We start from the raw sequence: 25,611 nt of genomic DNA, 5'->3' as shown, positions 1-25,611 counted from the left end.
TGCCTAAATTTTGGAGTCTGGGCCCATGGACTAAGTATTAAATTTGACCTACAGACAAATTTTTGCACTAATAAAGCGATGTTTGTTCAACTCGCTAAAATCGCTAAAATTAGTAAAATATTGGCAACGTAAAGCAATTTGAAGCAATAAATTTACTGAACGCTTTTACTAATTTTAAATTTATTTTCAAAACAATGTAATTAATCATTGTAAATTTAATGTAAGGAAAAGCCTTATACATCAATATAAACTAGAATGATGACTTTATATTTGGTCTAAGTCTTGAGCTGCAGTGTTTCAATGGACTTGAGAAGCATTTCAGAGCATGTTCAGGGTGAAACATTAGGTTTAGAGACACCAACAAACAGTCGGTGTTGCCATGACAACAATAAGGTTGCAACTTTAAAAAAGGGAATTTTTGTACATCCCCCCTGAAAATCTAACGGCATGCAAAATATGGAGGGGGGTCAAAAAAATTCATTTTCCACTTTGCTTCATTCTTTCAGAGAATAGCTCTTACGGCTGCGCCTCGTTGACTATTTTAACAATAGAGTGTTTCTGTCGAGGAACTATTTAACAATTAGACGGCGAGCTCGAGGTTTCTATCGGCTGATAGTTGGCGAGGGGCGAAGCCCCGAGTCAACTATCAAAAGCCGGTAGAAACCGAGAGCGAGCCGTCTAATTGTGTTAGCATAACCCACTGACCGATCTATTAAACACAAAATATAGCTAGAGTTGATTTATTGAAGGTTTTGATTGATAAAATTCAGCGAAGACTAAGCGCGCGCTCCGAGAGCCTTCTACGGATCGATAGTAGGCACCTGTTTAGCCAATCAGATTGCGCGATTACCAATAGTAGGTCAGTGTGGTTATGCTAACGGCTGATAGTTGCCCCGCGGAAATTTGATGTTCTTAAAACAAATATTAGCCCGAGAAGCGAAGCTTCGAGGGCAAATATGCTAGTTTTAAGAACATCAAATTTCCAAGGGGCAACTATCAGACCGATAGTTCCGAGACAGAAACACTCTATTGTCTTTATTGTTCACCACTAAATTTTCTTCCGCGCGCACATACAAAAACAAGCATTGTGAATTATTTTTACTTTTGGGGATAAAAAACTCAATTGAAAGCCGAAATTTGACAAACGAAACAAAACCAGACGAGAAACCCACTAAATGCAGTGAATTTGGTTGGGTTTTTTGTCTGCAGGCACGCTTGTTTACAAAAAACAGTCACGGGCGGGCACTATCGATCCGGGTATTTTTCACGGGAGGGCACTATGGGCTGATAGTGCCCTCCGGCGGACGGGCACTATCGCGTCACGTGTTCAATTTAAACCAATCAGAATCGGAGAAAATTTAGTGGTGAATTATAATCGCTCATAGAAAACTCGGGCTCGTAGTCTAATTGTTAAATAGCGTGCACACAGGGCGTATGATATACCTGCACACATTTGTCCGAGTGATCAAGCAATTCTACACTAACTTTTGTTGCTCGTTTGGTGGCTCTGACCTGAGCTTCCAAACCCCCGGTTGCGCATCCCGCCAGCTACACAGGCTAGAGCTAATCAACTGTTCTGGGGGATCTGGATTATACCAATGACACTGTTTTGCTATCGCATTTAGTGACATACAGGAGAAAACTGACCGGCTTAACAGATTCTCTCGGCAGCGAGGGCTGAAGATCAGCCCTCAAAAGACAAACGTCTTGCCTTTCAATATCTTAGCATCGATTAGCACCATTACACATCAAAGAGGGGCAGCTAGACCTTGAAACGACCCAACAATTCCCCTATTTGGGTAGTACAGTCTGCAGTAACGGGGGGGGGGGGAGGAGCTGACATCAACATCCGTCAGTCGATTGGTAAAGCTAGAGGGGCCTTCGCAAAATTGCAACCTGTGTGGAGGAGCAGAAACTACAGCAGAAGAACTTAGATTAAGATCTACCAAGCTTGTTTTATCGCTGTACTACTCAGTCTACGGATCTGAATGTTGGAGAATGACTGTGCATGGTTTGAAGAAGCTGCAAAGCTTTCACACATCATGTCTCGGAAAAATCTGGCACATCATTTGGCCAAGAAAAATCTCCAACAATGAGCTCTTCAAAGTGACAGACCAGGAGGATATGAATATTGTTCTTACATAGAAACGATGGAGTTGGGTTGGTCTACCAGCACTTCTAACGTTGCTCTCAGATGGTCACCAGAGGGTAAACGAAAAAGAGGCAGTCCAAAATCCACCTGGAGAAGAACTGCAGAGGCCGATCTTCAGGCTCTGAAGCTTACCTCGGGGAAAGCTTTGCAAAGGACCGGCAGGGATAACGGTGACTTGTTGAAGCCCTTTGCGTCACTCGGCGTTAAAGATCTTAAAGGACTAAAGATGGTGATGATGATGACAATTATCAAAGTGAAAACTGATAGACAAAACAATTAATCAGAAAACCTCACTGAGAAGTCACAAAACTGGAAACAAACTTCACGCAGTCGCTAAAAATTCTGGAATAGCTTAATCAATATTTTGTCAAAACACGGTTGTCATTTCCAACCATGCGTCGCCGATCTCGAACAATTTTTCTTTTCTTTTGGGATTTTCAAATAACAGGGTGCCATTGTATACCTATAAGTCTGCAGGTCTACAGTCTGCATTTGTAAATGGCACACCGGCGTTAAAGCGCGATCCATCCCAAACAATAAGGGGCGAGAAGATGGCCAAATCTGCAACCCAATCGGCAGACAGCAGCACATACAGGCATCCGGTGTAAAGTCAAGATAGGTCCTATCGTTTTTGAAGAGGAGAACATCAGGCAGACCGGGCCGGATTCTATATTTTAGCGTGGCTTCACTGAGCCAAACAGAGCGTCCCAAAAAGGATCTGGAACGAGAGTGAAAATGGGACACCATCAGCCCATATAAAGCCTTCAGGAATATACCGGCGAAACGAATATCTACTGATAATTTTCATCACCGATTCATGGCCAAATCTGGTTAACTAGTGCAAGTGCTGTAATAATTGTATGATGTAGAATACAATCTGATAAAACTTATCAAATATACAATCTTAAGAATCTCTGTTACTGCCTCTAGCACGGCATAATTTTAGGACCTCGGGTCATTCAGATTACCTTTAGGGTCACTTTACACTTTATGGCAATCAGATTCCCTGGCCGGTCATGAAAATCGTCGGAAACAGCGTTGAAAAATTAATGATCATGCATCCAGGTTGTTCCGCCTAAGTTAACAAGAGAGCCATTCAGGCTCTTCATGTTCAAGAGGGAAGCACTTGACTTGAACTAACAGCTACACATAGCGTGATTAGACCAGTGACCTGATTAACCTGAAGCCAGACAAGATAACGCATCTCAACAAAGAACTTATTTTTCTTGCTGACCTTTAAATTTTTTGTCAGCGTTCTTGATTTGAACAAGGAGCAGGGAATGAAATCAGTGTAGCACTTAATTTGAAGTAAATTGAATAAACTTGACATGTGGCAGGACAGGTATCGCGTTAAACTCACAGGTGGATCAAAACTACAACCTGTGGTTCCACGTGACATGGCAAAAGAGCTAGCATTGTTTCCTTCAAGTACATGTAGTTCGTCAATCGAATTTTTCTCGCTCCCTAGAAATCTAGAAGTCTGCAACGACCTGTTTGTATGACACTATCCGATAAAACAGTCATGGGAAAATAAAGATGTGTGGCGCTGATCAGGTCAAGCGATCATGGCACGGCTGATTTCTAGGAGAAGACTTGTGTACTACACCATAGTGGTAACTTCCGTCTGTTGGATACTTGGAACCGTGTCGTTTTTTCTGATTCAATCGCTGGAAGTTAGCATTGAAGTGAAAAGACGGACATCTGATAATTACTTTCCCATACAAAGGCCGAAATGGAACATTCAGCGTGAACAACCTGCTCATAACACAGACAAGAGAGTGGGTCAACATGGCATGCCAAATGCAACAAAGAAAGACATTAAACCTATTATCAAACAATCCTTCAACAAGGAAATCAGTACTTTAAAGAAATCTGAAAGGAAATTTGAATTAATTACAGCAAATTACGAGAGATATCCCCCAGGGGCAAAACTGAAGGGTCCGGGAGCCGGTGGAGAGGGAGTCACGGTGCCGGCTTCGCGCAAGGACGATGAAGATGAAGGGTTTGATCAACATTCATTTAACCGTGTAGCCAGTGATATGATCTCTGTGCACAGAACACTAAGAGATCATAGACGCAAAGGGTAAGTGACGAACTGAACGTTATGACTTATGTAACATTTTGACTCCTGTTGTTGCAATTTATTCAATCGCTGTTAATTTAGTTAATAGGTTAGACAAGTCAATCATGTTGGCTTGTCAACTTGTACTCTTTAAGAGTTAGCCCATTTTTACTGGTAAAGAAGTAACTCTGGGAGAGGGCTGGAAATATGACCAGTGTTTACCTTTGGCTCTCTGTAGCTTGTTAGTTAGTTGACAAACTGTTTCTCGCTTAATATCTCGTGTTATTTGTCCCAGGCCAGCTGTCCATCCAAAGCGTCTAAGAACATGTAAGAAGGAAGAATTTATGTTTCGGTCTGTTAGCCTCCAGAGCCTACGCATGACTTTGTTTGTAGTCTTTTTAAACACAAACCGATTAACAAGGATTTTAACAGCCTTCAACTGTTCAACGCTTAATCTGTAAGGCCTTTTGACCTTCCCAGTCATGTCGCGGGTGTTTGCTAGGGGTTAAGATATCGCTGAGAGATACCTGTTATTCTTTTATATCTTTGTTAACCACTCTTCTCGTTGGCGGGGTTTAATATCGGCGTAGTTGCCTGCATGGAAGACTAAGTACAGTTTTTGTAAGCCGAGCCCATTTGTCAGCCATTCCACACTCCAGAAGCTCCAGAAAATTCCCATTCCAAGTATTCCCACCACTGGTCAAGTGGAACGAAGGCTCCGAGTGGAACACGTCCACTCACTTTGTGGAGCACTTTGTGTTGTTCGCTGCCAGTTAGCTGTACTGATTATAAGTCACCTGTGAAATGCTTTAATTCCGAAAGAAAATTCGTGATCCCTTTAAAATGACACTGTAATAATTCTCTTGTCCTTCAAGACCATTTTTTGTCAAGTAAAAAGGCGTTTCCTCGAGTACGACACACTGCAACGGATGACGTGAGTTGAGTTTAGACGGAATTTACCATGATTATTCCAAAGCGACGTATTGTGTTTTACTTTGTGGTTATAACATCTTCTGTGTGGATTTATTTGGCAACGTACTTTATCTTCAGCAATAAGCTCGAGACAGAAGTCATTAATGCTGATGATGTAACAATTTACAACCTGCTTATGTACGATAAAACTCCGGATAGAAATCCCGATAAGCCGGGAGAATGGGGCGCTGGAGTGACGCTTAACTTTCTAGAAAAGAAAAGAGAAGAACAAGGCTTTAGCGATCATGCATTTAACCGTGTCGTAAGTGACAAGATTTCGTTGGAAAGAAACCTTCCTGATGTACGAAATGCCAAGTAAGCTATCTTTCTTTTCAAGATGTTTCTTCAAGCTTTAATTTTAATCATTTAAAGTCTAGAAGTCTTCACTCTCTAGAATAGTGAATTAGTCAATAACGCCGGTCCTTATGTTTTGCATGCAGGCTTGTAGTTTTTGGGGAACAGTTCGTGAGTATGAGTGTAAAATTGATATGAATCATCAAACCAATACTAAAAATAGTCACGTTCAATATCCATCCCTTCAATATTAGACCCATTTTCTTCTTTTCTCAAATTAATTTGTAGATGACTATAAACAGACACAGTAGACCAGGTATAAAGCCAGAAGGCAGACTCGAACCCTAACATGCAGTTATGATCAGTTCCTTGAGCTTTTGGATAGTTTTTCTTGTTCTACTTATATAATTATCCAACTCTGCTTACTGGAGTACAAATTTATAACGCAGATAGCAGGCATATTTTTTGGCGGGCAAGTGCTGAATATTCAGATCGAGGTTTTAGAAAAGGACGCGTTGAGTGCATAAAAACAGTGGCATAGGGAGGTGGTAGAGAGATTGAAAAACTGGTGAGGAGCAAGATCCCTCTCCACTTTCACTCTACCAGATGGGGGCTATAAAAATGGGAAACATAGGCCCCTAGGGGGGTACTCCAGATTGCTAATGACGGGGATGATAGAATGGAGGCAAAACTCAGAACCCAAAAAAATCCCTTAGTCTTCCAACAATACCCAAAAAAATCCCTGGACCAAAATAAACACCCCCAAAAATCCCTTGTTTAAATAGCCCAGTGATCACAAGTGAAAGAGATCAAAAATTCACCACAGCAAAAGTGAATTCCAGTGACAATAAAGCCTGGATACAAAAAATATCAAAAAATAAACACCAAGAGTCAATCTAGATTTCGAGAAAATCAAGCTTGTTTGAGAACAAAAGAAAACGTCAATGGTTGCTATGGTAACCTTTGTGACAAAGTGACGGGTAAAATATTAAAATTTGGTCATATTTGATCATTATGGTGTATTTTGGCAAAAATCGAACATTGGCTTCCTAGATAATTTTAATTTTCAAAACAACCACCCTTGGGCTAAAAAAACTACATCGAGCCTCCTTAAATCTAAGTCACCCCCAAAACTACTTGCCTAATTTTCCAACCCCAAAAAATCCTGGAAGCGAAAATTTCAAACCCAAAAAAATCCTCTGATCATCCCCGTCATTTACAGTCCGGAGTACCCCTATGCCATCTTGATGAGTAGCAAAGCGGGTAGAAATTACAGTGTTTGTATGAGAATTCGACGTCAAATATCTTTAAAAAAAATTGAATTCTGGGCGACTTATGAATTGTAAAGTTAAGATACTAGGCAAAAAGTTTTATTTGCTGAGTTTGAAGGATGTAGCTGGGCTAGAAAGTGATCAGTTACGTTTTTAATTTCCCATACATTTGTCTATAATTTTTCCGCTGAACCGTGTCAATCATGCGGAACCAGTAGGATAAGCTACCACTGATGTAGCTCTTTAGGGCGTGGTCATTATTTATGGAGAGGGGGGGGGGTTGGTGAATGAGAGGGGGGGACAAAAAGGTTTGGTCGCCTGTAAATGGAGGGCAAAAAAGTTTTCGCATCACTGATGGGGGGATCAAAATAGTTTGGTTGACATTACCACCTGATGCCCATTTCTAGTAATGCAAATGGAAACTTCTCTGTAAATAAACTCTGGCTAAGGTATAAACACATTGACAAATGACTGGTCAAATTGCTACTATTAGCTTAATCATTTTTACAATGTCCTATCATGTTTTCTATCAATCTTAATCTAGTTAATCTGATATATTGGGTTGATGACACCCCCATTTAGAGGGTCACCTCACACCCGCTTCTTTAAGGTTACTGTAGACTGAAGGTCTACAGCTAGAAAAGTTTACTTGATCCAAAAGGGGGGGACAAAAAAGTTTACTTGAGCTTAGAGGGGGGCATAAAAACTTTTTCTTGGAATTGCAACAATTAATATTCCCAAAGTTTCGCAAAGTGAAGTGCAGTCGAAGCTCTCGTAAGCGGACACCCTCGAGACGCGAAAAAAGTGTCTGCAACTGGAGCTGGCCGCTTACGAGAACCATTCTCGTAAGCGGCCACTAGAGGTGTAGGGAATAGATGGCCGCTTTCGGGAGCTTGTCCAGCTAACATAATGCTTATATGCATGTAAGTGGTGTTTCGAAATGTAACCGGACGTGGATGACGACAAAACTAACACTGAAATATGGTACTGTAATTACTGTAAAATTATTGTGACGAACGGCGATGCGAAGTTGATTGATAAAAACAAGATACAGAGGTCGTTAAAAGGATTTTCTTTGGGGTGTCCACTTACGGGAGCTTAAAAACAAAGAAAAAGTCTAAGTCGTAATCTCTGAAAGTGTCCGCTTACAAGAATGTAAAAATACAGAATTTGTATGGGAGTTAAAACGGGGTTTCAGACAAGGTGGCTGTAAGTAGAGCTGTCCGCTTACGCGAGTGTCCGTTAAGAGAGCTTCGACTGTACATGTAAAATTTGTGATAGTAAGGAATGTGATTTACATCCAACTTGACTAAGATAATATAATTTTTATTGGGGAATCAGATAACAAAGCATTTTTGTAGCAGTCTTTTTCATTATTGCAGTCAAATATCATTGTTAAAATTCCTCCTTTTTATTTCAGGTGTAAAACAAAGAAATATCCAATAAATCTTCCTACAAGTACTGTTATTATATGTTTTCACAATGAAGCTTGGTCCACACTATTAAGAACAGTGCATAGTGTCATCAACAGAAGTCCTCCTCAGTTACTGAAAGAAATCATTCTTGTAGATGATGCAAGTGAACGAGGTAATGACTGAAAGCTTTGGGTTGTATGACAAAGTACCAGATAACTGTTGTGGTTTATATTTGTTTTGTTTTAGAAATTTCTTAATCCAGTCTGATTTGCTTTGTTGCATATTATAAGAACAGATGTCCGACAGAGAAAAAACAAACAAACTGGTATGAAAAATTGCAAACTAAAAAACAAATTGATTTAAAGCACAACGGTTCTGCTACATTTCTTGTTCCTGAGTCTTGAACCAGAAGAAAGTAACATTCGTGTATGTCTGTAAATAATGGCAGGATCTGGAGATTTCTGGCATTTGAAGTTGACATTGTTCACTAGAATAAGTGAAATCATTGGAAGTCATTGGAACTTAATTGTGATAATGTAAAAGTTTTGAAATTTTTCAAGTCATTGCTTACTTTCCACACACATTAAGGAAATAAGATTAGAAAAGCTATCATTATATTAAAATATTAAGCCATCTGGCAATCAGACAAAAAATATTTTTTAAAAAAATAATTATATTTCAACATTCATTTGTGAGAGTTGAAGTTTATTGACCCAGTTTGTCTGAGACCATTTTGCAATTTATTGATAAAATAGTGGTACCCAGTTGATAGTTTTTTTTTTAAGGAATGTTTATAAGTACGCCAAGTTGAAAAATAATTATCTGACAGAAAAAAATATTTTGCCCAAGAAGTTTGTCAATTTTTATTATTGCTATTTTACTGTTTTTAATAATATTTTTAAATTTTTAAATATTTTTAATCTTAGTTAGACAATATTGTAATTTGTAGTTATTCTTAATTGTAGCTTAATTTATTTTTATACACTTCCAAGAAGTTTTTATTTTCAATTTTGTATTTTCATTTCGTGGCACACCTGCAAACTAGCTCTTCAGCTAAGTGTGCTGACCACGTTAAATAAAGATTGATTGATTGATCAACCACCATTTTCTTGTTACGTTTTTGCAGATGAACTGAAGACAAAGCTTGATGACTATGTAGCTAAGTTGAAAGTTGTTAGAATCATTCGTCTTTCTAAAAGACAGGGTCTTATTCGTGCAAGACTTAAAGGAGCATCAGAAGCCAAAGGGCAGGTTCTGACATTTTTAGATGCTCATTGTGAATGTTCTAAAGGTTGGCTGGTTCCACTTCTTGCTAGGATTGCTGACAATCGCTCAAATGTAGTAATGCCTGTCATTGATGAAATTAGCGATCAGAACTTTTATTATCATGCAGTACCAGAGCCATTCCATAGAGGTGTTTTTCGTTGGCGGCTTGAGTTTGGTTGGAAGCCTGTTCCTCAGTATGAGATGGAAAGGCGAAAAGATGAAACTGATGGTATTAGGTAAGCACATCAAATGAACAGGTATTTTGGCAAAGCTATTTTAAAATGAAAAGAGTAATACCTTTACACTTTTCAAATAACCAATAAAACTGGAGTATAAGTCAACATATAAATTTTTATTTTTTGGATTCTGGAATACTCACTTGAAACCTATAATTTATTGTTACTTATTTTTGCGCGACTTAATTTTCATGATTTTCAAAATATTGTGAATTTAAAAACCAGCAAAAATTAAACGTTTCTTACGTATTTTTATTGTTTAAATGAGTTTTTTGGCCTTATCGCAAAAATTAAGTCCTGTGAAATATACCCGCCCCATTTTTGCGAAAATAAGTAACAATAAGGTACATCTTAAAGCTGGAATTCTAAAATCTGGAATGTCTAGCTGTTAGGATAAATTTCAGGTCAGGCTGCAATTACTTAACTTGACTTGACTGAACACATGGTAAATGCCACAGCCAATGCACAGTATTGATTTATGGACACATGCAGCAGGTTGTTAAGCAAGTAAGAAGTGTAATAATTTCACACTGCGGTGTTAACCATTTGTTTTATAGCATGACTCTCATAATTGTCAAGCAGTTTACTACAGGTTCTCTGAGACGCAACTGCGTGTGTTAAGATTACTCGCTGAATTTTGAAGAAATGCGTGCAGTACTCACACAAATTATCCCTGACAAAACCTAAAAGGAGATGAAACTTTTTGATAGGTATCAGACATGGTGTACAGTTAACAATCTTTCAGTATTATGGAGGGATGTGTTCTTTTTAAATTCACTAGTAGACAAAGAATGATGAGAATTGATATTTTTTCAGGACCCCAGTGATGGCAGGAGGATTGTTCTCAATTGACAAAAGTTACTTTGAAGAAATAGGAACTTATGACACTGGAATGGATATTTGGGGTGGAGAAAATCTTGAAATTTCCTTTAGGGTAAGTTATCACATCATGTATTACACACATATTTTACATTCAAGATACCTACCCAATGTTTAATAAAAAGTATCTGTAATCTTGTGGTAGTTCAGGTGTATCTTTTCTGGAAAACCTTGAGTTATTGATCATTACCCAATAAAACTTTGGTCCATATATTCCATATGCTGTAGATAGTGTGTATATTCCATATACCATATGCTAAATATTTTGAATGCTGTAGATAGTGATATTACTTGTTTATTCACTTGCTGTAGGTATGGATGTGTGGTGGAACCATTGAAATGCTTCCCTGTTCACGTGTTGGACACGTGTTCAGACCTCGTTTCCCGTACTCATTCCCCGCCCGTCCAGGTGGTGATCTTGATGTCGTAAGTCGTAATCTCATGAGAGTGGCAGATGTATGGATGGATGAATACAAGAAACATTTCTACAACATTCGCTTTGACCTGAAAAGAAAGAAGCACGATGACATCAGTGAAAGACTAGCTCTCAGAGAAAAATTACAGTGCAAAAGTTTCAAATGGTATTTGGAGAATATTATTCCTGAATTAGAAGTTCCAGATACAAACTTTGTGGCTGCGGGACAGGTAGGCAGAGTTTAGAGACTTGAATGCTTTTATACCTAATCATTATGTACCCTTTTGGTATGCTTTGGGGACAAATTGGGTTAGTTCGGTCGAGTGATGGTTCTTATTTTGACGAGGCACAGTCGAGCAAAACTACCCATGGTGAGACCAAACGAGCCTGATATGCCGCCGAAGCGTAGAAAAGAGGTACAGGTACGTATTAACCGCACTCGTATGAGGCCCAAATTCGGGGATGTCAGGTCAGGTCAGTGAGCTGCATGAGTGTGTAGCGAGCAGGCGAGCTCAAATGCTCGGAGCACGAGACGCGCCAAACAACCTGTTCTGCAGGCTAAATTTGGGTGCAGTAACTTGCTATAGGTTTCCTAACCTCTAAAGTGTACAAACATTTTACTGGAATATGACAAAACAAATACATGTACTACGTCATAAAGCAAACGCTTCTATAAGCCAGGCTCATCTATGAAGTCGTTATTTAGATCGGTAAATGTTTAAACATAAAGATAACGTCTTCTTAGATACATAAGGCTCGCTTGCGTGAATTTGGTACGAGGGGAAAGATAGTGCTTTATCTGATTTGCGCCGATTTTATTGATGATTTATCAGTTAGTCCGATCTCGATGGTATGTTAAGTTGAATCGTTGCCTTATACTATGATGAAAGCTTTACGATTGGTATTTGGAGAGTTGAGGTTGTAGCTGGTAGGTTTTCATAAGTGCGTTTTTTACCTTGTGAAGTCTTAACTGTTGCTGCGCGTTGCAGGTTCGAAATCCTTCAAGTGATCAATGTCTGGATACCTTGGGGAAGAAAGATGACGCCCCTCTCGGACTTTACCAGTGTCACGGCCAGGGAGGCAACCAGGTGATGCACAATACTATCACATACACTGACTTATTGTTAGAGGAATTCTCATACACTGATACATTCTCAGGGACTATCGTTTTGTTGTGTTACTGGTCAAAACACATTAATTTCACGAGTATGAATACGTACCGACAAACTGTTTTGGAAGCCTTACTTGGGTGGTACCCTGCGTTGGACAAGCATCTAGTGTCGTCATGCTACAGAAACCAGCCCACTCCTAACCTTAATCGTCCTAACCTTTTTGTTTCCTTTTCAGTATTTTGTTTTGACGAGTAAAGGAGAACTGAAATCTGAGGATAACTGTTTAGATTATAACGGCTATGATTTGTACTTAAGAGAATGTGATGGACTTCAGCAAAACCAGAAGTGGGTATACAAGGTAAGCATGTATCACAACATAACGATTATAAAATGTAACGAAATGTTGTTTCTATTAGATGAAACGGTAAATGAGATGCATTAGGAATGTCGTTCCAACGGGGCAACTTTGTTATTGCGCCTTTTTAAAGATCTGCCGAAGATTTAAAAAAGTTTTAAATTTGCAATTCACAATAAGTCTGAGTGTGCACTTCCATTTTCCAAATGTTTTGTATGATTAAAAATTGAACTGCAACCAGGATGAGACATATTAAAAGTGTAAAATAGCGTTCTCTGGTTTAAAAAGTTAAAAAATATGAGCTTTCGGCTATTTTACTATAGCCTTTGACGAATGTAAAAAAGATAAAGCGCGTGGTTAGAAATATATACAAGGGAGGGTGTGAAAATAATTAAAAACTAAAATACAATAGAAGTGTAAAAAGCTAAAAAAGGACAAAAACAGACAAATTAAGAATTACAATAAGATAGAATATTGTCTTGGTAACGGTTTGGAGTTATTGTCTGCGCCGACAGTTTTGGCAGTGTGCCAAGATTCTAGTGTTCTTCGAATGCGGTAATTGCCTTTGTCTATCACGATAGCGCCATCAAAGTCAATTGAGTGATTATTTTGCCAAGCATGGTTAGCAACGTTCGAGCCTCTCGTATAATTTTTAAGATTTCGTTGATGTTCCTTTCTTCGGGTTTTAAAACATCTGCCCGTTTCTCCTACGTAACTCCAACAGCAGTCAGCGCACGGAATTTTGTAAACAACATTACATTGGAGATCCAGGGGCTGCCTGAATTTAGGAGAAGGGAATTCTTGTTGCAGGGTTTTAGCTGGTTTGCTTACTACACGGATGTCATTTTTACGAAGAAACCTGGTGAGAGGTTCAGTCAATCCGCGGATATAGGGAAGACATGCGAAACCCAGGGATGTGTCAGATGGATCGGCCCATTTGAAGAACATGGACACCAATTCTTCTGGGGGAGGAGTTGTCGGGGCTGACTTCTTTTCTAATATGTTGGAAATAACCGTTGGTGGGTAGCCGTTGGCTTTCAATGCTTCCGTAACGTGACTAGTCTCGCGTGCTTTACCTTCACAAGTGCTAGGTAGGTTGGCTGCACGGAATAGGAGGGTCGAGGCCGTGCTGACTTTATGTTTTATTTCATGATGAGAAGAATAATCCAGATATCTATCTGTATGTGTCGGCTTCCGGTAAACGTCGATGACAATAACACCATTTTTCCTGGAAACCAAGGTGTCCAAGAAAGAGATTTGGCCATTGTTTTCTTCTTCAATAGTAAAAGCGATTTTTGAGTCAATGGAATTTAAAGTGTCATGAAAGGAGGGGACAGCGTCTTTCTTAATGATGACGAAGCTATCGTCAACATATCTTTTCCAAATCCTAGGTGCAATTGTAGAGGTATTGATGGCTAATTCTTCTACCACCTCCATGCAAAGATTAGCGACAATAGGGCTTACAGGGCTGCCCATAGCACAACCGTGAACCTGCTTATATACACAGTTATTGTAGACAAAATAGTTATTGGAGAGAGTGAAATCCAATAAAGAGATGATGTCGTCGGTGGTTAGGCTTGTTCTAGATTGTAAAGTACTGTCATTGTTCAGCTTGTCGCGAATGTAATCACACGCTTTGTGGACAGGAATAGCTGTGAATAGCGACACCACGTCGAATGACACCATCACTTCGTCGTCGGAAATTTCCATATTGGCTATTTCTTTGGCAAATTGTGAAGAGTTGAGGACAGAATAGCCATTGTGGTTCTGAATCGGCGATAGGATATCAGAAAGAAACTTGGATGTGTTGTAAAGGGCAGACCCGATGCTCGATACAATCGGTCGAAGAGGGAATCCTGGTTTATGGTGTTTAATGGAACCCCGGATGGCAGGCGGAGAACCGTCGGTCGTCGGAACCGTCGGTCGAACGGAGTTTCTGATAGACTGTTTCGTCTATCTTGTTTTGTCGTTTGAGATCGAGGAGTCTACTGTTCAGTTCCCTTTCAATTTTGGCGAATGGTGACTTGAGGACTGGTTGGTAAGTGTCTCGGTCGCTGAGTAGAGTTTCCATTTTGGAGTCATAATCAGTTCTGTCAATGACAACAAAACAGTTCCCTCCAAACAGCAACACCTCCAAAGCTGAATTAAGAGCCCTAAAGAACCTAAAACAGGACCACGAACGTGTTATTACGAAAGCTGATAAAGGGAACTGTTTTGTTGTCATTGACAGAACTGATTCTACCGACGGTTCTCCGCCTGCCATCCGGGGTTCCATTAAACACCATAAACCAGGATTCCCTCTTCGACCGATTGTATCGAGCATCGGGTCTGCCCTTTACAACACATCCAAGTTTCTTTCTGATATCCTATCGCCGATTCAGAACCACAATGGCTATTCTGTCCTCAACTCTTCACAATTTGCCAAAGAAATAGCCAATATGGAAATTTCCGACGACGAAGTGATGGTGTCATTCGACGTGGTGTCGCTATTCACAGCTATTCCTGTCCACAAAGCGTGTGATTACATTCGCGACAAGCTGAACAATGACAGTACTTTACAATCTAGAACAAGCCTAACCACCGACGACATCATCTCTTTATTGGATTTCACTCTCTCCAATAACTATTTTGTCTACAATAACTGTGTATATAAGCAGGTTCACGGTTGTGCTATGGGCAGCCCTGTAAGCCCTATTGTCGCTAATCTTTGCATGGAGGTGGTAGAAGAATTAGCCATCAATACCTCTACAATTGCACCTAGGATTTGGAAAAGATATGTTGACGATAGCTTCGTCATCATTAAGAAAGACGCTGTCCCCTCCTTTCATGACACTTTAAATTCCATTGACTCAAAAATCGCTTTTACTATTGAAGAAGAAAACAATGGCCAAATCTCTTTCTTGGACACCTTGGTTTCCAGGAAAAATGGTGTTATTGTCATCGACGTTTACCGGAAGCCGACACATACAGATAGATATCTGGATTATTCTTCTCATCATGAAATAAAACATAAAGTCAGCACGGCCTCGACCCTCCTATTCCGTGCAGCCAACCTACCTAGCACTTGTGAAGGTAAAGCACGCGAGACTAGTCACGTTACGGAAGCATTGAAAGCCAACGGCTACCCACCAACAGTTATTTCCAACATATTAGAAAAGAAGTCAGCCCCGACAACTCCTCCCCCAGAAGAATTGGTGTCCATGTTCTTCAAATGGGCCGATCCATCTGACACATCCCTGGGTTTCGCATGTCTTCCCTATATCCGCGGATTGACTGAACCTCTCACCAGGTTTCTTCGTAAAAATGACATCCGTGTAGTAAGCAAACCAGCTAAAACCCTGCAACAAGAATTCCCTTCTCCTAAATTCAGGCAGCCCCTGGATCTCCAATGTAATGTTGTTTACAAAATTCCGTGCGCTGACTGCTGTTGGAGTTACGTAGGAGAAACGGGCAGATGTTTTAAAACCCGAAGAAAGGAACATCAACGAAATCTTAAAAATTATACGAGAGGCTCGAACGTTGCTAACCATGCTTGGCAAAATAATCACTCAATTGACTTTGATGGCGCTACCGTGATAGACAAAGGCAATTACCGCATTCGAAGAACACTAGAATCTTGGCACACTGCCAAAACTGTCGGCGCAGACAATAACTCCAAACCGTTACCAAGACAATATTCTATCTTATTGTAATTCTTAATTTGTCTGTTTTTGTCCTTTTTTAGCTTTTTACACTTCTATTGTATTTTAGTTTTTAATTATTTTCACACCCTCCCTTGTATATATTTCCAACCACGCGCTTTATCTTTTTTACATTCGTCAAAGGCTATAGTAAAATAGCCGAAAGCTCATATTTTTTAACTTTTTAAACCAGAGAACGCTATTTTACACTTTTAATAAGTTTTGTATGATATTCTGACAAACGCTTTTTAGCATATGAATCCCAGAGTACCCCATTCACCGCTACTGAATTGCCAAGAGAAAACACAGTTTACTATGTAAGAGCATATGACTTGTTCATGACAGTTTCTCTTTGCCTTTTTAGAACTCAAAACTCTACCACCCTCGTCGGGATGTGTGTATTGACCGCGGCTCCCCTAATGCTGAGCATGCGAAAGTGCGAGCGTGTGATGGAAGACTGGCGCAAGTCTGGGAATTCTCCAAAACTGAAGACATGGACTAATGCTCAGCCGGTATGCGCATAGTAAAATAATGAAGAACAGGAGAAGTCCGGCGTGGACTTGTGAACGGATCAAGGTCACATGCAGATCAGCTTCGGCATAAGAAGAAATGTAGGGCGCAATTCAAGAACGATCCGGTGCCGGAGTCACTCCGAGTCCTTACAGAACTCGATATATTGGCATTTTTTGGTTTGCGGTGGTTAAGCTTGTTTCTCTCTCCGATACTGGCGTATTTCACAGACTTATTCAACTGAAATGGTGTTTTTCAACATCCCAAAACGTTCCACGCTCGAACCTCAGTAATGAGTTTCATCGCTCGTCCTCCCGCATCCCTGTTGCTGTGCTTCAATTAAATTTTAGGTTTTTTTAAATATTAATTATATTTTCAAAACGGAACACATGTAGAACTTTTTAAAGGACATCTCAAGTTTTGATGAAATAATTATTTATTTCAACATGAAAGAAACGGAGGAATTTACTTCGTGTTAGATCTTATTCTTTAATCTTTGTTAGAAAAGTAAAGTTTCGAAAGTAACGACCTCTTGAAGGTAACGATAAAAGTTTAACGTTGTTAGCAAAGTAAGGATCGCCCGATAATAACGACACTGTTAGAAGTGAGCTCAAACAAAACTTGACTTGTAATGCGAAAAAAACAAACAGTAAAAATAAAATACTGAGAGCTGTGTCAAATAAAGTGTTTGTTTAGATGAACCGTATTTTAAAAGACGGTATTGGGCGGTTTTCAGCTGAATGTCAAAAGAAATTAACATTTGCGTTAGTTTTGCATTAGTCTTACGTTACTGATTGGTTCAAAAAATTCGCGCCGCGTTTTCATCCAATCGGAAGAAAAACCAAAGGCAATCGTGACCCCCGCCTTGCACCGGCTGCATGAATTTGCTTCGATTAAGATTGGTTTCGTATATTGTGTCCTTTGTGATTGGCCAGAGTGATCACTTTGGTTTTGGTTAACTGCTTTATTACTACTCATATAGCGAACTGTACTCCACCTTGCCCAGCCCAGCGCAGCGGTTATGAAGAGTGCTTAAAAATAACATCAAAGATATGACAATGTTGCTTCTTGAACAAAGAAAACATAATCCGCTGGCACCACAAACACGTCTTACGGGGTCTCTCATATATGAGCCCCATCAACCATGCTGGCCCGGCTTCCAACATCTGATCTGGCCATTATTTGTTGGAAAAATTTGGCCGTGTATACTGTATTCTCCGCATCACAAGTTCCCTATTAGCTGAAGCTACGAGAGTTGACAAAGATGCGATAAGTAAATAACTGACCTAATGTTACATGTGAACGATTGAATTAACAGCGGACTTATTTGTTTCTTTTCTTGAATTTTTGGCTCAGAAACCAGACTTCCTCACACCGCGCCGGTCACCAGCCTCATGATGTAACCCTTAGCGACAGAATTTGTCATACTTTAAAATAGCAGTAATATGACATATCTGTTTGGCCGGAAGACCTATAATCTCTTACGATTTTCGGATAAATGTGTAATGAAAAACTGGAGACAGTTGCTTTAGCTCAAACTTTCGTAAGTAATGCCTGTTGCTTTCTGAGAGATAAAAATGTCGTTTTGGGTACGATAAAGGGCCAGCTACGATTTTCGAAAAGGCAGCAGTGGCTCGAAAATTCGGGTAATAAAATTTCGTTCTCTAAAACATTTTGTAGTTGGAAAGTTCACCTGCGTATCCGAACAGATGCATCGTTTTGTTTTTCTAAGCGTTTAATAAAATCACGCAAAAAGGGCACTTACAACGTAAGCCGGCGTTTCGACACCTGTAATAAAATCTTCTCGTTGGGTGCCCCTGAAAAATCTCAATTTATCAGCCAGAGAATAATAAAGTAAAAATATTGTTCAAAGCGGTGTGAACCACACAAAAAGACCCAAGACAAGGGAGACAGCACATAAATGAAATCGAAAATAAAATTTAATCAGTAAAATGTCAAAGTTTTATCAAATAATGTTCAAAACATTGGTAACTAATGGTAATTGTGAACTAACTTTTCGAACATTTTAAAAATATTATAAACTAACAGTCATCTTGATTGAAATTGCAAAGTCCTCAATAAATTTGCGCGTATGCAAATTCAGAGTAATTGTTGGTGTGAAGTGTTTACCTTTGTTGCTTGGATCAGACATCGGAACAAAAGGCCCGTACCCAGCTGACTAAATCTGAGAAGGGATGAACCCTGAAAAGCTTGTTAATGGATCTTTAATACAATACATGTCATTCTACACGCGTGCTCCGAGAAACTTAAGACAGAACTATGTCAATATACCGCAGCCGACTGACAAAACATCATGTTGGTCGTGATGGGATGTTGTGGGTCGTTGAAGTTATTTTGCTCACAAACAATGTCCGCAGAATCGGGAGGTGCTATAATAACTAATGTGCTTCAAATTGGAGATAACTTTATGTTGATGATATACAAAACTGCAGCCAATTGAGGAATTGATGTTCGTCAACAGCCAAGCAGCGTAACACTCAGGGTATGTTTAAAATATAACAGAGAAATCAGGCGGAAATTGCTCTTAGACAACCAAAGACACATAGGAAAGATACAGTAATTGATCTGTAAAGCTTTATCGGCCGTTTGAATTTTGCAATGGCGTGGAAATGCCAAGTTCAGAGACCACGGCAGGTCATCATTGTAGCTTTGCTCACATCCATGTTTTGGTTTGCCCTTAATACTGTGATACTTGTTTCATATCAAGTAAATATCGCTTCAAATGGGTTGAAAACTGCTCACAGTTTTAGAAGAGAAAATAAAGATGACCTGTTCGGATTTGACCGACAATCGGAGGACACAAACAAAGCAAAGAAATTATTGCCACGTGGAATTTCAGAAGTTGGACTCCATGGAGAGGAATCTGATACGCTCATAAACAACGAGATATTACAACACAAGTCCAATCATGACACGCAAGTGAAAGAAAATGGATTAATAAGTAGAATTAATAAGGACTCACTGAAAAAAGGGCAATTCAACAAAAACACAAAACTGGAAACAAGAAAGAAAAAACCAAAAATTCTTAAGAATAAACTCATTTCAGCGGTAAGGTCCATTGAGCCTGACGATCCCAAGAGAGATTCACACGACACGAATATTGGCGGCGGCATAAAAACTGACCCGCGCGACCCGAACGGGCCCGGAGAAGACGGTAAACCTGTGGTTATACCAGCTAAAGAAAAGAACAAAGAAAAAGATGGTTACAGCAAATATGCTTTTAATGAATACGCGAGTGCGAAGATTTCACTCGGGCGCTCTATCCCGGATACACGGAGTTCTGGGTAAGTCCTAGTGATAACAATAGAGCTATTTCAAGCAATCCAGTGCTGTATCAAATATCACTGCTATATATATCCTGTGCATGTCGTATGCTCTGTAAACTTTGGATATTTTAAAACGGTTTCTACAAGGTCTGAAGTTAACTCAGAGTCAATATTTGTCCAAAAAGAGACGAGTAAACTTATTTTATGGTTGCTTTAAGTAAAACAAGAAAGTCGAAAACAAAACATTTGTAAATCGATTCTTGATGTTGTCACATCACTTGAACCCTCTCAAACTCTCGCTTTTAGTTATTTTCCTGGTCGTGAAAAATGTTCGCACGCTTAAATAAGTCCAGAGAACTCTAACAAAATCGAATTGCTTAGTTTTTTTTAGTTTCAATAGTTTTTGTTAGTTATTTTCGTTACTTTGAAATGATACCTGAGATCCCACTTCTTAGTAGTGGTTGAAGCTAAGCAGTAACAGAATAGCTACAAAGGCAATATACTGAGAACATCTTTGCATTCTCCTGATCAGATGTGAAAGTAAGTCGTACCCAGTATCCGCGCTGCCTACTACAAGTGTGGTGATCTGTTTTCACAATGAAGCGTGGTCGACCCTGTTACGTACAGTTCACAGCGTGTTAAACCGCTCGCCTCCAGACCTCCTGTACGAGATTTTACTCATTGATGACTTCAGTACATTTGGTAAGCGATGCTCCTGTTACTCGATGTTACGGTCAGGCTGTACCGACGTAAGTTCGTCTCTGCTAGAGTGATAGTCACCCACATATAATTTTCGTATTACCCATGGCCTGCACTATTGCGTAGTTCAACATGTTCTATTTGTGTAGTAATGCTCTGCTGTGCCTTGACATAGCATGGCCAATCCCTTAAACTTGTTTTCTCAGCACGGAGCACATATTTGATGCAAGGGCCTATTTGGTGTTTTCCTTTTTTCCGAGTTAATACTTTCAATTTTAAACTATTTTCATTTGTTTAGTGCATTTCGCTTGTCATTACTTGTTGTACTCTACCTCCCCAGATCATCTGAAAAAGCCGCTCGAAGACTACGTATCAAAGTTAACCAAGGTCCGCATTCTTAGGACATCAAAAAGAGAAGGGCTTATACGAGCTCGTCTGTTGGGAGCCAATGCAGCTAAGGCCCAAGTGATAACATTCCTTGACGCTCATTGTGAAGCAAACGTGAACTGGTTAGAGCCCCTACTGGACAGGATCCGACAGGATCGCACCATCGTAGCTGTTCCAGTTATTGACATTATCAGTTCATCAGACTTCTCTTATTCAGGAACACCAGCTGAAGTTATTGGCGGCTTCAGTTGGGACATGCAGTTTAACTGGCACTCATTACCACAAAGCATTCGAAATCAGCGAAAAGACTTAAGTCAGCCAATCAGGTTAGCGTGCAGTGAAGGGGTATACGATTTAGGGGGATGGGTGGGGGTTGTAGGGTGTATTGAGGGTGCTTTGACTGCTGAATTGTCTACAATGCTTGCGATGAGTTACAAGTGACTGGCTGAAAGGACTATTTTAGTGACTCTTTGACTATTTAGATATCAGGTTAGATGAAGTTACTCAAGAAAGTAAAACACGAGGCTAGCATAGAGGTATGTCTTGACAATGAAACTTTAGAAGTTCCTGATACGTTTGTCATTCTTCATCACAGAACCCCTACAATGGCTGGAGGTCTGTTTTCTATTGATCGCAAGTACTTCTTTGACTCTGGCTCTTATGATGAAGGAATGGATGTTTGGGGAGGAGAAAACCTGGAGATGTCTTTTCGGGTGAGATAAATGTGTGCATTAAGTTCTCATACATAGTTTAGCTTCTCTAAAGTATTTTGAATGGCAGGCTCTACCCAAACCTGTTTAGAAGTAACAGGGATGAAACTGATCATTTGAACATGGACGATAGTATAAAACGAGATCAAGGCCAAGTTGACCATCGCCTGATTGCGGGCCACACAAAAACAACGGACCCAAAAACAACGGACTTGAGCAATGGCGCATATCTTAGCAGGAGTGTGTTGCTGGCCTCAGAAATATCTTTTTCCCCAGTCCAAAAAAAAATCCAATAAATCATGTGAGATTTCTGTTTTCTTTCTCAGTGTAAAATTACACGGTAAAACACTGCCAAGACATTGAATTTGAAAATTGAGCAGATAAAATATGCTTACATGACGAGCGCGAAGCCGAGTTTCAATCTCAGGCGTAAAAAGTAAATAAAACCCAGCGAAATCTTATTGGTCAAAGCTACTATTCTTTAATTAGTAGTCTAAAATAGAAAACAAAACGGTTTACGTCGAGAGATGTGATTGAACCTTTTCTCTTTTCTTATTGCTTTCTCTTCCAATATTGTTCTGGTCAGTTTTCAGACTGATCCAGTAGGTTGTAGTCAGATGTTTTCGTACGTTTGTTTCCACAAAGCTTCTTATAGCTGCGAACCGCGATTACCGGGTTTACTTTTTGTGTAAATTATCTATTTTTATATATTTTGATCCATGTATTTTAGATTTGGCAATGTGGTGGAAAATTAGAAATCATTCCGTGTTCTCGTGTTGGTCATGTGTTTCGCTCGCGCTTCCCATACAAGTTTCCAGGTGGCTATCATGAAGTAACTGTCAACCTTGCACGTGTTGTGCACGTGTGGATGGATGAATATAAAAAGTTTGTATTTATGAAGAGACCGGACTTACAAGGAGTAGAACATGGAGATTTAACAAATCGATTAGAACTCCGTAAGCGGCTCAAGTGTAAGAGCTTCAAATGGTACTTGGAGAATATCTACCCCGAGCAAAAAACACCATCCGAGGATTACGAGGCATACGGCGAGGTAAGCTGGGACTAGTAAACTTCGCAATAGCTAAGGATTGATGAGAAAGAAGGTGTGGAAACTAAATTAAATGCCGTTAAGTTCATAACCTTTGACCTGTGCTTTTGAACTGAGTCATGTCATGGCGTGATTGTTCATGAGGAGTGCTATGTGTTTGTCGACGTTCCGGTTTAAGGTTTGTTTTGTTTTATAGTGACCATACTACATGTTATTCAGAGCTTCTCATGTCATGTTCTGTAAGTACTCCGGTGTATCTGTTCAATTTTACAACAAATAAAGAATGCCAAGAAGCCAAAGCCGCGTGTTATACTGTCAAAAGTAAGTCAAGCATCTGAGAGGAAGAAATGTGAGGCCGAAGAACTAGCCATATGCGAGCATTGCACACATTTTAAATTGTTTAAAATGTGTGCAAATGTGTGTTTAAATAATCGAAGTTTTGTGATAGCAGTGCATAAATGTGTACATTACATATTTTCTTCCATGTTGAAGCGTAACTTACAATCTGGAGGAGATTCAGATTTCAGATTTATTTCGACTACTGTAAACCAAACCATGTGACGTCAAAAACAGACTAATAAACTTATCCAGAAGTACACAACAGTGAGAAGTTCTTTATTAGTTGAGCAGAGTATCACTTCTTCACTTGTTCAGCCTTAACAAATCATAATCGTTTGTTTTTGTGTGACTCTGTGTAGGTTCGTAATCCTCAGACGGGAATCTGTCTTGACACTATGGCCAGGTCTGTCGGATCTGAACTTGGAGTTTCACCATGTCATGGCATGGGAGGAAATCAGGTAATACTTAAGTACACCGCACACCATCGTGTACTATTTAGTACGTAAAAATAGTATACCACAGGAAACTGAGGGCGAACCTTCGAGGCGTCAGCTTATTATTGGAATTAAAATAAGAGATTAATCCCTATTTTACGTCATTTTGACCCCGGCAGGTTTTCTGACTCCTTTAGAAATCGTTCAATAAAATCGTCTTATCCATTACACATCAGTTTACAAAAACAGACCCATTAATCTTAAATTTGATTCTCTAGTTACCCAAACCCTGACTATAGCCTGCTGAATGTATCGATGCAATATAGGATTTGATGCAACACAGTTGTTCACTTGTCATTACCAGGATAATATATGCTGTTCAATTTTTGTTGCAGCATTTTTTTCTAACAAAAGACGAGGAGTTAAAGGCCGGACAGGATAATTCAATGTGTGTGGAGGGAGCTGCTGACAGTGTGTTGCTTGTCTCTTGTGATAGAAGTAGCAAACAATGGAAAATATCACAGGTAATGTCGTCACTTGTCGCTGTCTAATCTTACCTCTCTCTTATGGCTGTGCATGCCAGTACAAACATGTACATAATATCATCCCAGTAACTTAACCAGAAAGAGATTTGCATGTAAACACGAGACGACCGCTCGGCTTGGTGAGAAATTACAGAGCTGGGACTGCAACTGGTAAGGTACACGTGCTTTAACCAATCTCTTGCCGGAATGAGGTACAGCTATCAAATTTTACAGATCTCATTCGTTGAAGGAACGGAATAATTTGTTTTAAAATTCACTCTTAATTCATACAACAATGCTTTCTGTGATTTTCTTTTCTAAGGGAGGTCTTCGTAACACGCAACAAGGGAAATGTTTGGAACTTCAAGATGGCGGAAATGCAGTGGTGATGAGTGACTGTAATGCGTCAGCAAATCAGAAATGGATATTTTCTAAGCCGTCCTAAACTGAGTTCAATCTACTGAGATATACTTTTCTATAGACAATTTTAATGAAGTGAAATAAAGGGGGTGGCTTCTGTTTACGTAGTGGTATATTTATTTATATTGATTCACTAAAAAAAGCTAGCATTATAGAAAATAGACAGCCCAGACGTGAAAACAGCTGGTTTGTGTTTATTTGCTTTGACCACGTACAAGTTACTTTTACAAAAACAATGGGCGCTGTAAGGAATGGATGTCGTGTCAAGACAACCAAATGTTCCTCTTTTTCGGTTTTATTCTTAGACCTAAATGATTCACTTTATTTTATGAAACGTTACAATAACAAAAGAAAATGTCGTTCTAGCAAACAATTTAGCTGGTGCCGAAAAATAGGTGTTCTTTTAAGAAATGTCATTGCTTCTAAGGAGAAGCTAGACAACTAGCCAAGAAATTATATGAAACTGGCCGATAAATACATGGTTAAATAAAATATACATCTCGTGTGGCGCACCCTCTAATCCAGTCCTCTTGAGGGAGACTATAATACAACCTTTAGAGAGAGAGAGCCTGGGATCGAGGTTGGCTGTCGGTTGGCTAAAATGTCCTACACTTATGACGTAGCACGGATCAATGTAGCGTTTCTGTGTGGCTGTTACCTGGTTAGCAAGCAGCAACCAATCAGCTACACGGATATATCTGAAGTACACGTCATCAGTGTGGAAATTTTTGCTCGAGTGCGGCCGAGACAAGATAGGTATGAATAAACTCAAGAAAGTTTTGTCTGAGTCTCTTTTCTTTACTAAGTGTGTCTTTTCATTTGGATTTCTATGGTCGTTAATGATGTCATTTAAAACTTTCTTTGCATGCAGCTGAAGGTGTATTTGGAATTACTGGATGTGCTATGCATGTCAACGATTATACGACTCCTTATTCACACAAGTAACCTAAGTGTCATCGCACCTACAATCTTTGACATAGCCTTGGCACAATTGCTGTTTTTCTCACTTGAAACATGAAAAAACTAATTCCCCCTTTACAATGTTGTGTAACATGCCAAAAACGCCTTCAATTGCGGCCTACTTTGTCTCACACTGAAACGCACTACACAAAGATAAAAACACATTGCGCTATCCAACACAAAA

At 39.6% G+C, this 25,611-nt stretch overlaps 2 protein-coding genes across 4 annotated transcripts; both read left to right on the top strand.

Moving 5' to 3' along the window:
- The first annotated feature begins 3,556 nt into the window (after window positions 1-3,556).
- LOC144659486 (polypeptide N-acetylgalactosaminyltransferase 1-like) lies at window positions 3,557-17,303 on the top strand. Of its 3 annotated transcripts, XM_078519936.1 has the most exons (9): window positions 4,889-5,148; window positions 5,265-5,501; window positions 8,172-8,338; window positions 9,293-9,668; window positions 10,485-10,602; window positions 10,860-11,192; window positions 11,952-12,050; window positions 12,310-12,432; window positions 16,474-17,303. In XM_078519936.1, the coding sequence occupies exons 1-9, from the start codon at window positions 5,144-5,146 to the stop codon at window positions 16,609-16,611; spliced, it is 1,596 nt and encodes a 531-aa protein (XP_078376062.1). In that variant the 5' UTR covers window positions 4,889-5,143; the 3' UTR covers window positions 16,612-17,303. The 3 variants fall into 3 exon arrangements, with proteins under 3 accessions (XP_078376060.1, XP_078376062.1, XP_078376061.1); XM_078519934.1 differs by lacking the exons at window positions 4,889-5,148; window positions 5,265-5,501 and adding an exon at window positions 3,557-4,235; XM_078519935.1 differs by having other exon boundaries at window positions 4,889-5,501.
- Window positions 17,304-17,440: 137 nt separating this feature from the next.
- On the top strand, window positions 17,441-25,254 carry LOC144659485 (polypeptide N-acetylgalactosaminyltransferase 13-like). Its single transcript, XM_078519933.1, has 8 exons — window positions 17,441-19,924; window positions 20,439-20,608; window positions 20,946-21,318; window positions 21,588-21,705; window positions 22,433-22,753; window positions 23,449-23,547; window positions 23,919-24,047; window positions 24,370-25,254. The coding sequence occupies exons 1-8, from the start codon at window positions 19,239-19,241 to the stop codon at window positions 24,490-24,492; spliced, it is 2,019 nt and encodes a 672-aa protein (XP_078376059.1). The 5' UTR covers window positions 17,441-19,238; the 3' UTR covers window positions 24,493-25,254.
- Window positions 25,255-25,611: the final 357 nt, after the last annotated feature.

This window comes from Oculina patagonica, chromosome 7 (genome assembly GCF_052425735.1).
Source record: "Oculina patagonica isolate OP01 chromosome 7, crgOcupat, whole genome shotgun sequence".
NCBI lineage: Eukaryota > Metazoa > Cnidaria > Anthozoa > Scleractinia > Oculinidae > Oculina > Oculina patagonica.
This window is presented reverse-complemented; position numbering and strand designations above follow the sequence as displayed.

Coding starts and splice junctions, on each gene's coding strand:
- LOC144659485 (XM_078519933.1), top strand. CDS start 19,239: ATGGCGTGGAAATGCCAAGTTCAGAGACCACGGCAGGTCATCATTGTA. Junction 20,609..20,945: donor TGATGACTTCAGTACATTTG/GTAAGCGATGCT, acceptor CTACCTCCCCAG/ATCATCTGAAAAAGCCGCTC. Junction 21,319..21,587: donor GACTTAAGTCAGCCAATCAG/GTTAGCGTGCAG, acceptor TCTTCATCACAG/AACCCCTACAATGGCTGGAG.
- LOC144659486 (XM_078519934.1), top strand. CDS start 3,718: ATGGCACGGCTGATTTCTAGGAGAAGACTTGTGTACTACACCATAGTG. Junction 8,339..9,292: donor AGATGATGCAAGTGAACGAG/GTAATGACTGAA, acceptor ACGTTTTTGCAG/ATGAACTGAAGACAAAGCTT. Junction 11,193..11,951: donor ACTTTGTGGCTGCGGGACAG/GTAGGCAGAGTT, acceptor TGCGCGTTGCAG/GTTCGAAATCCTTCAAGTGA.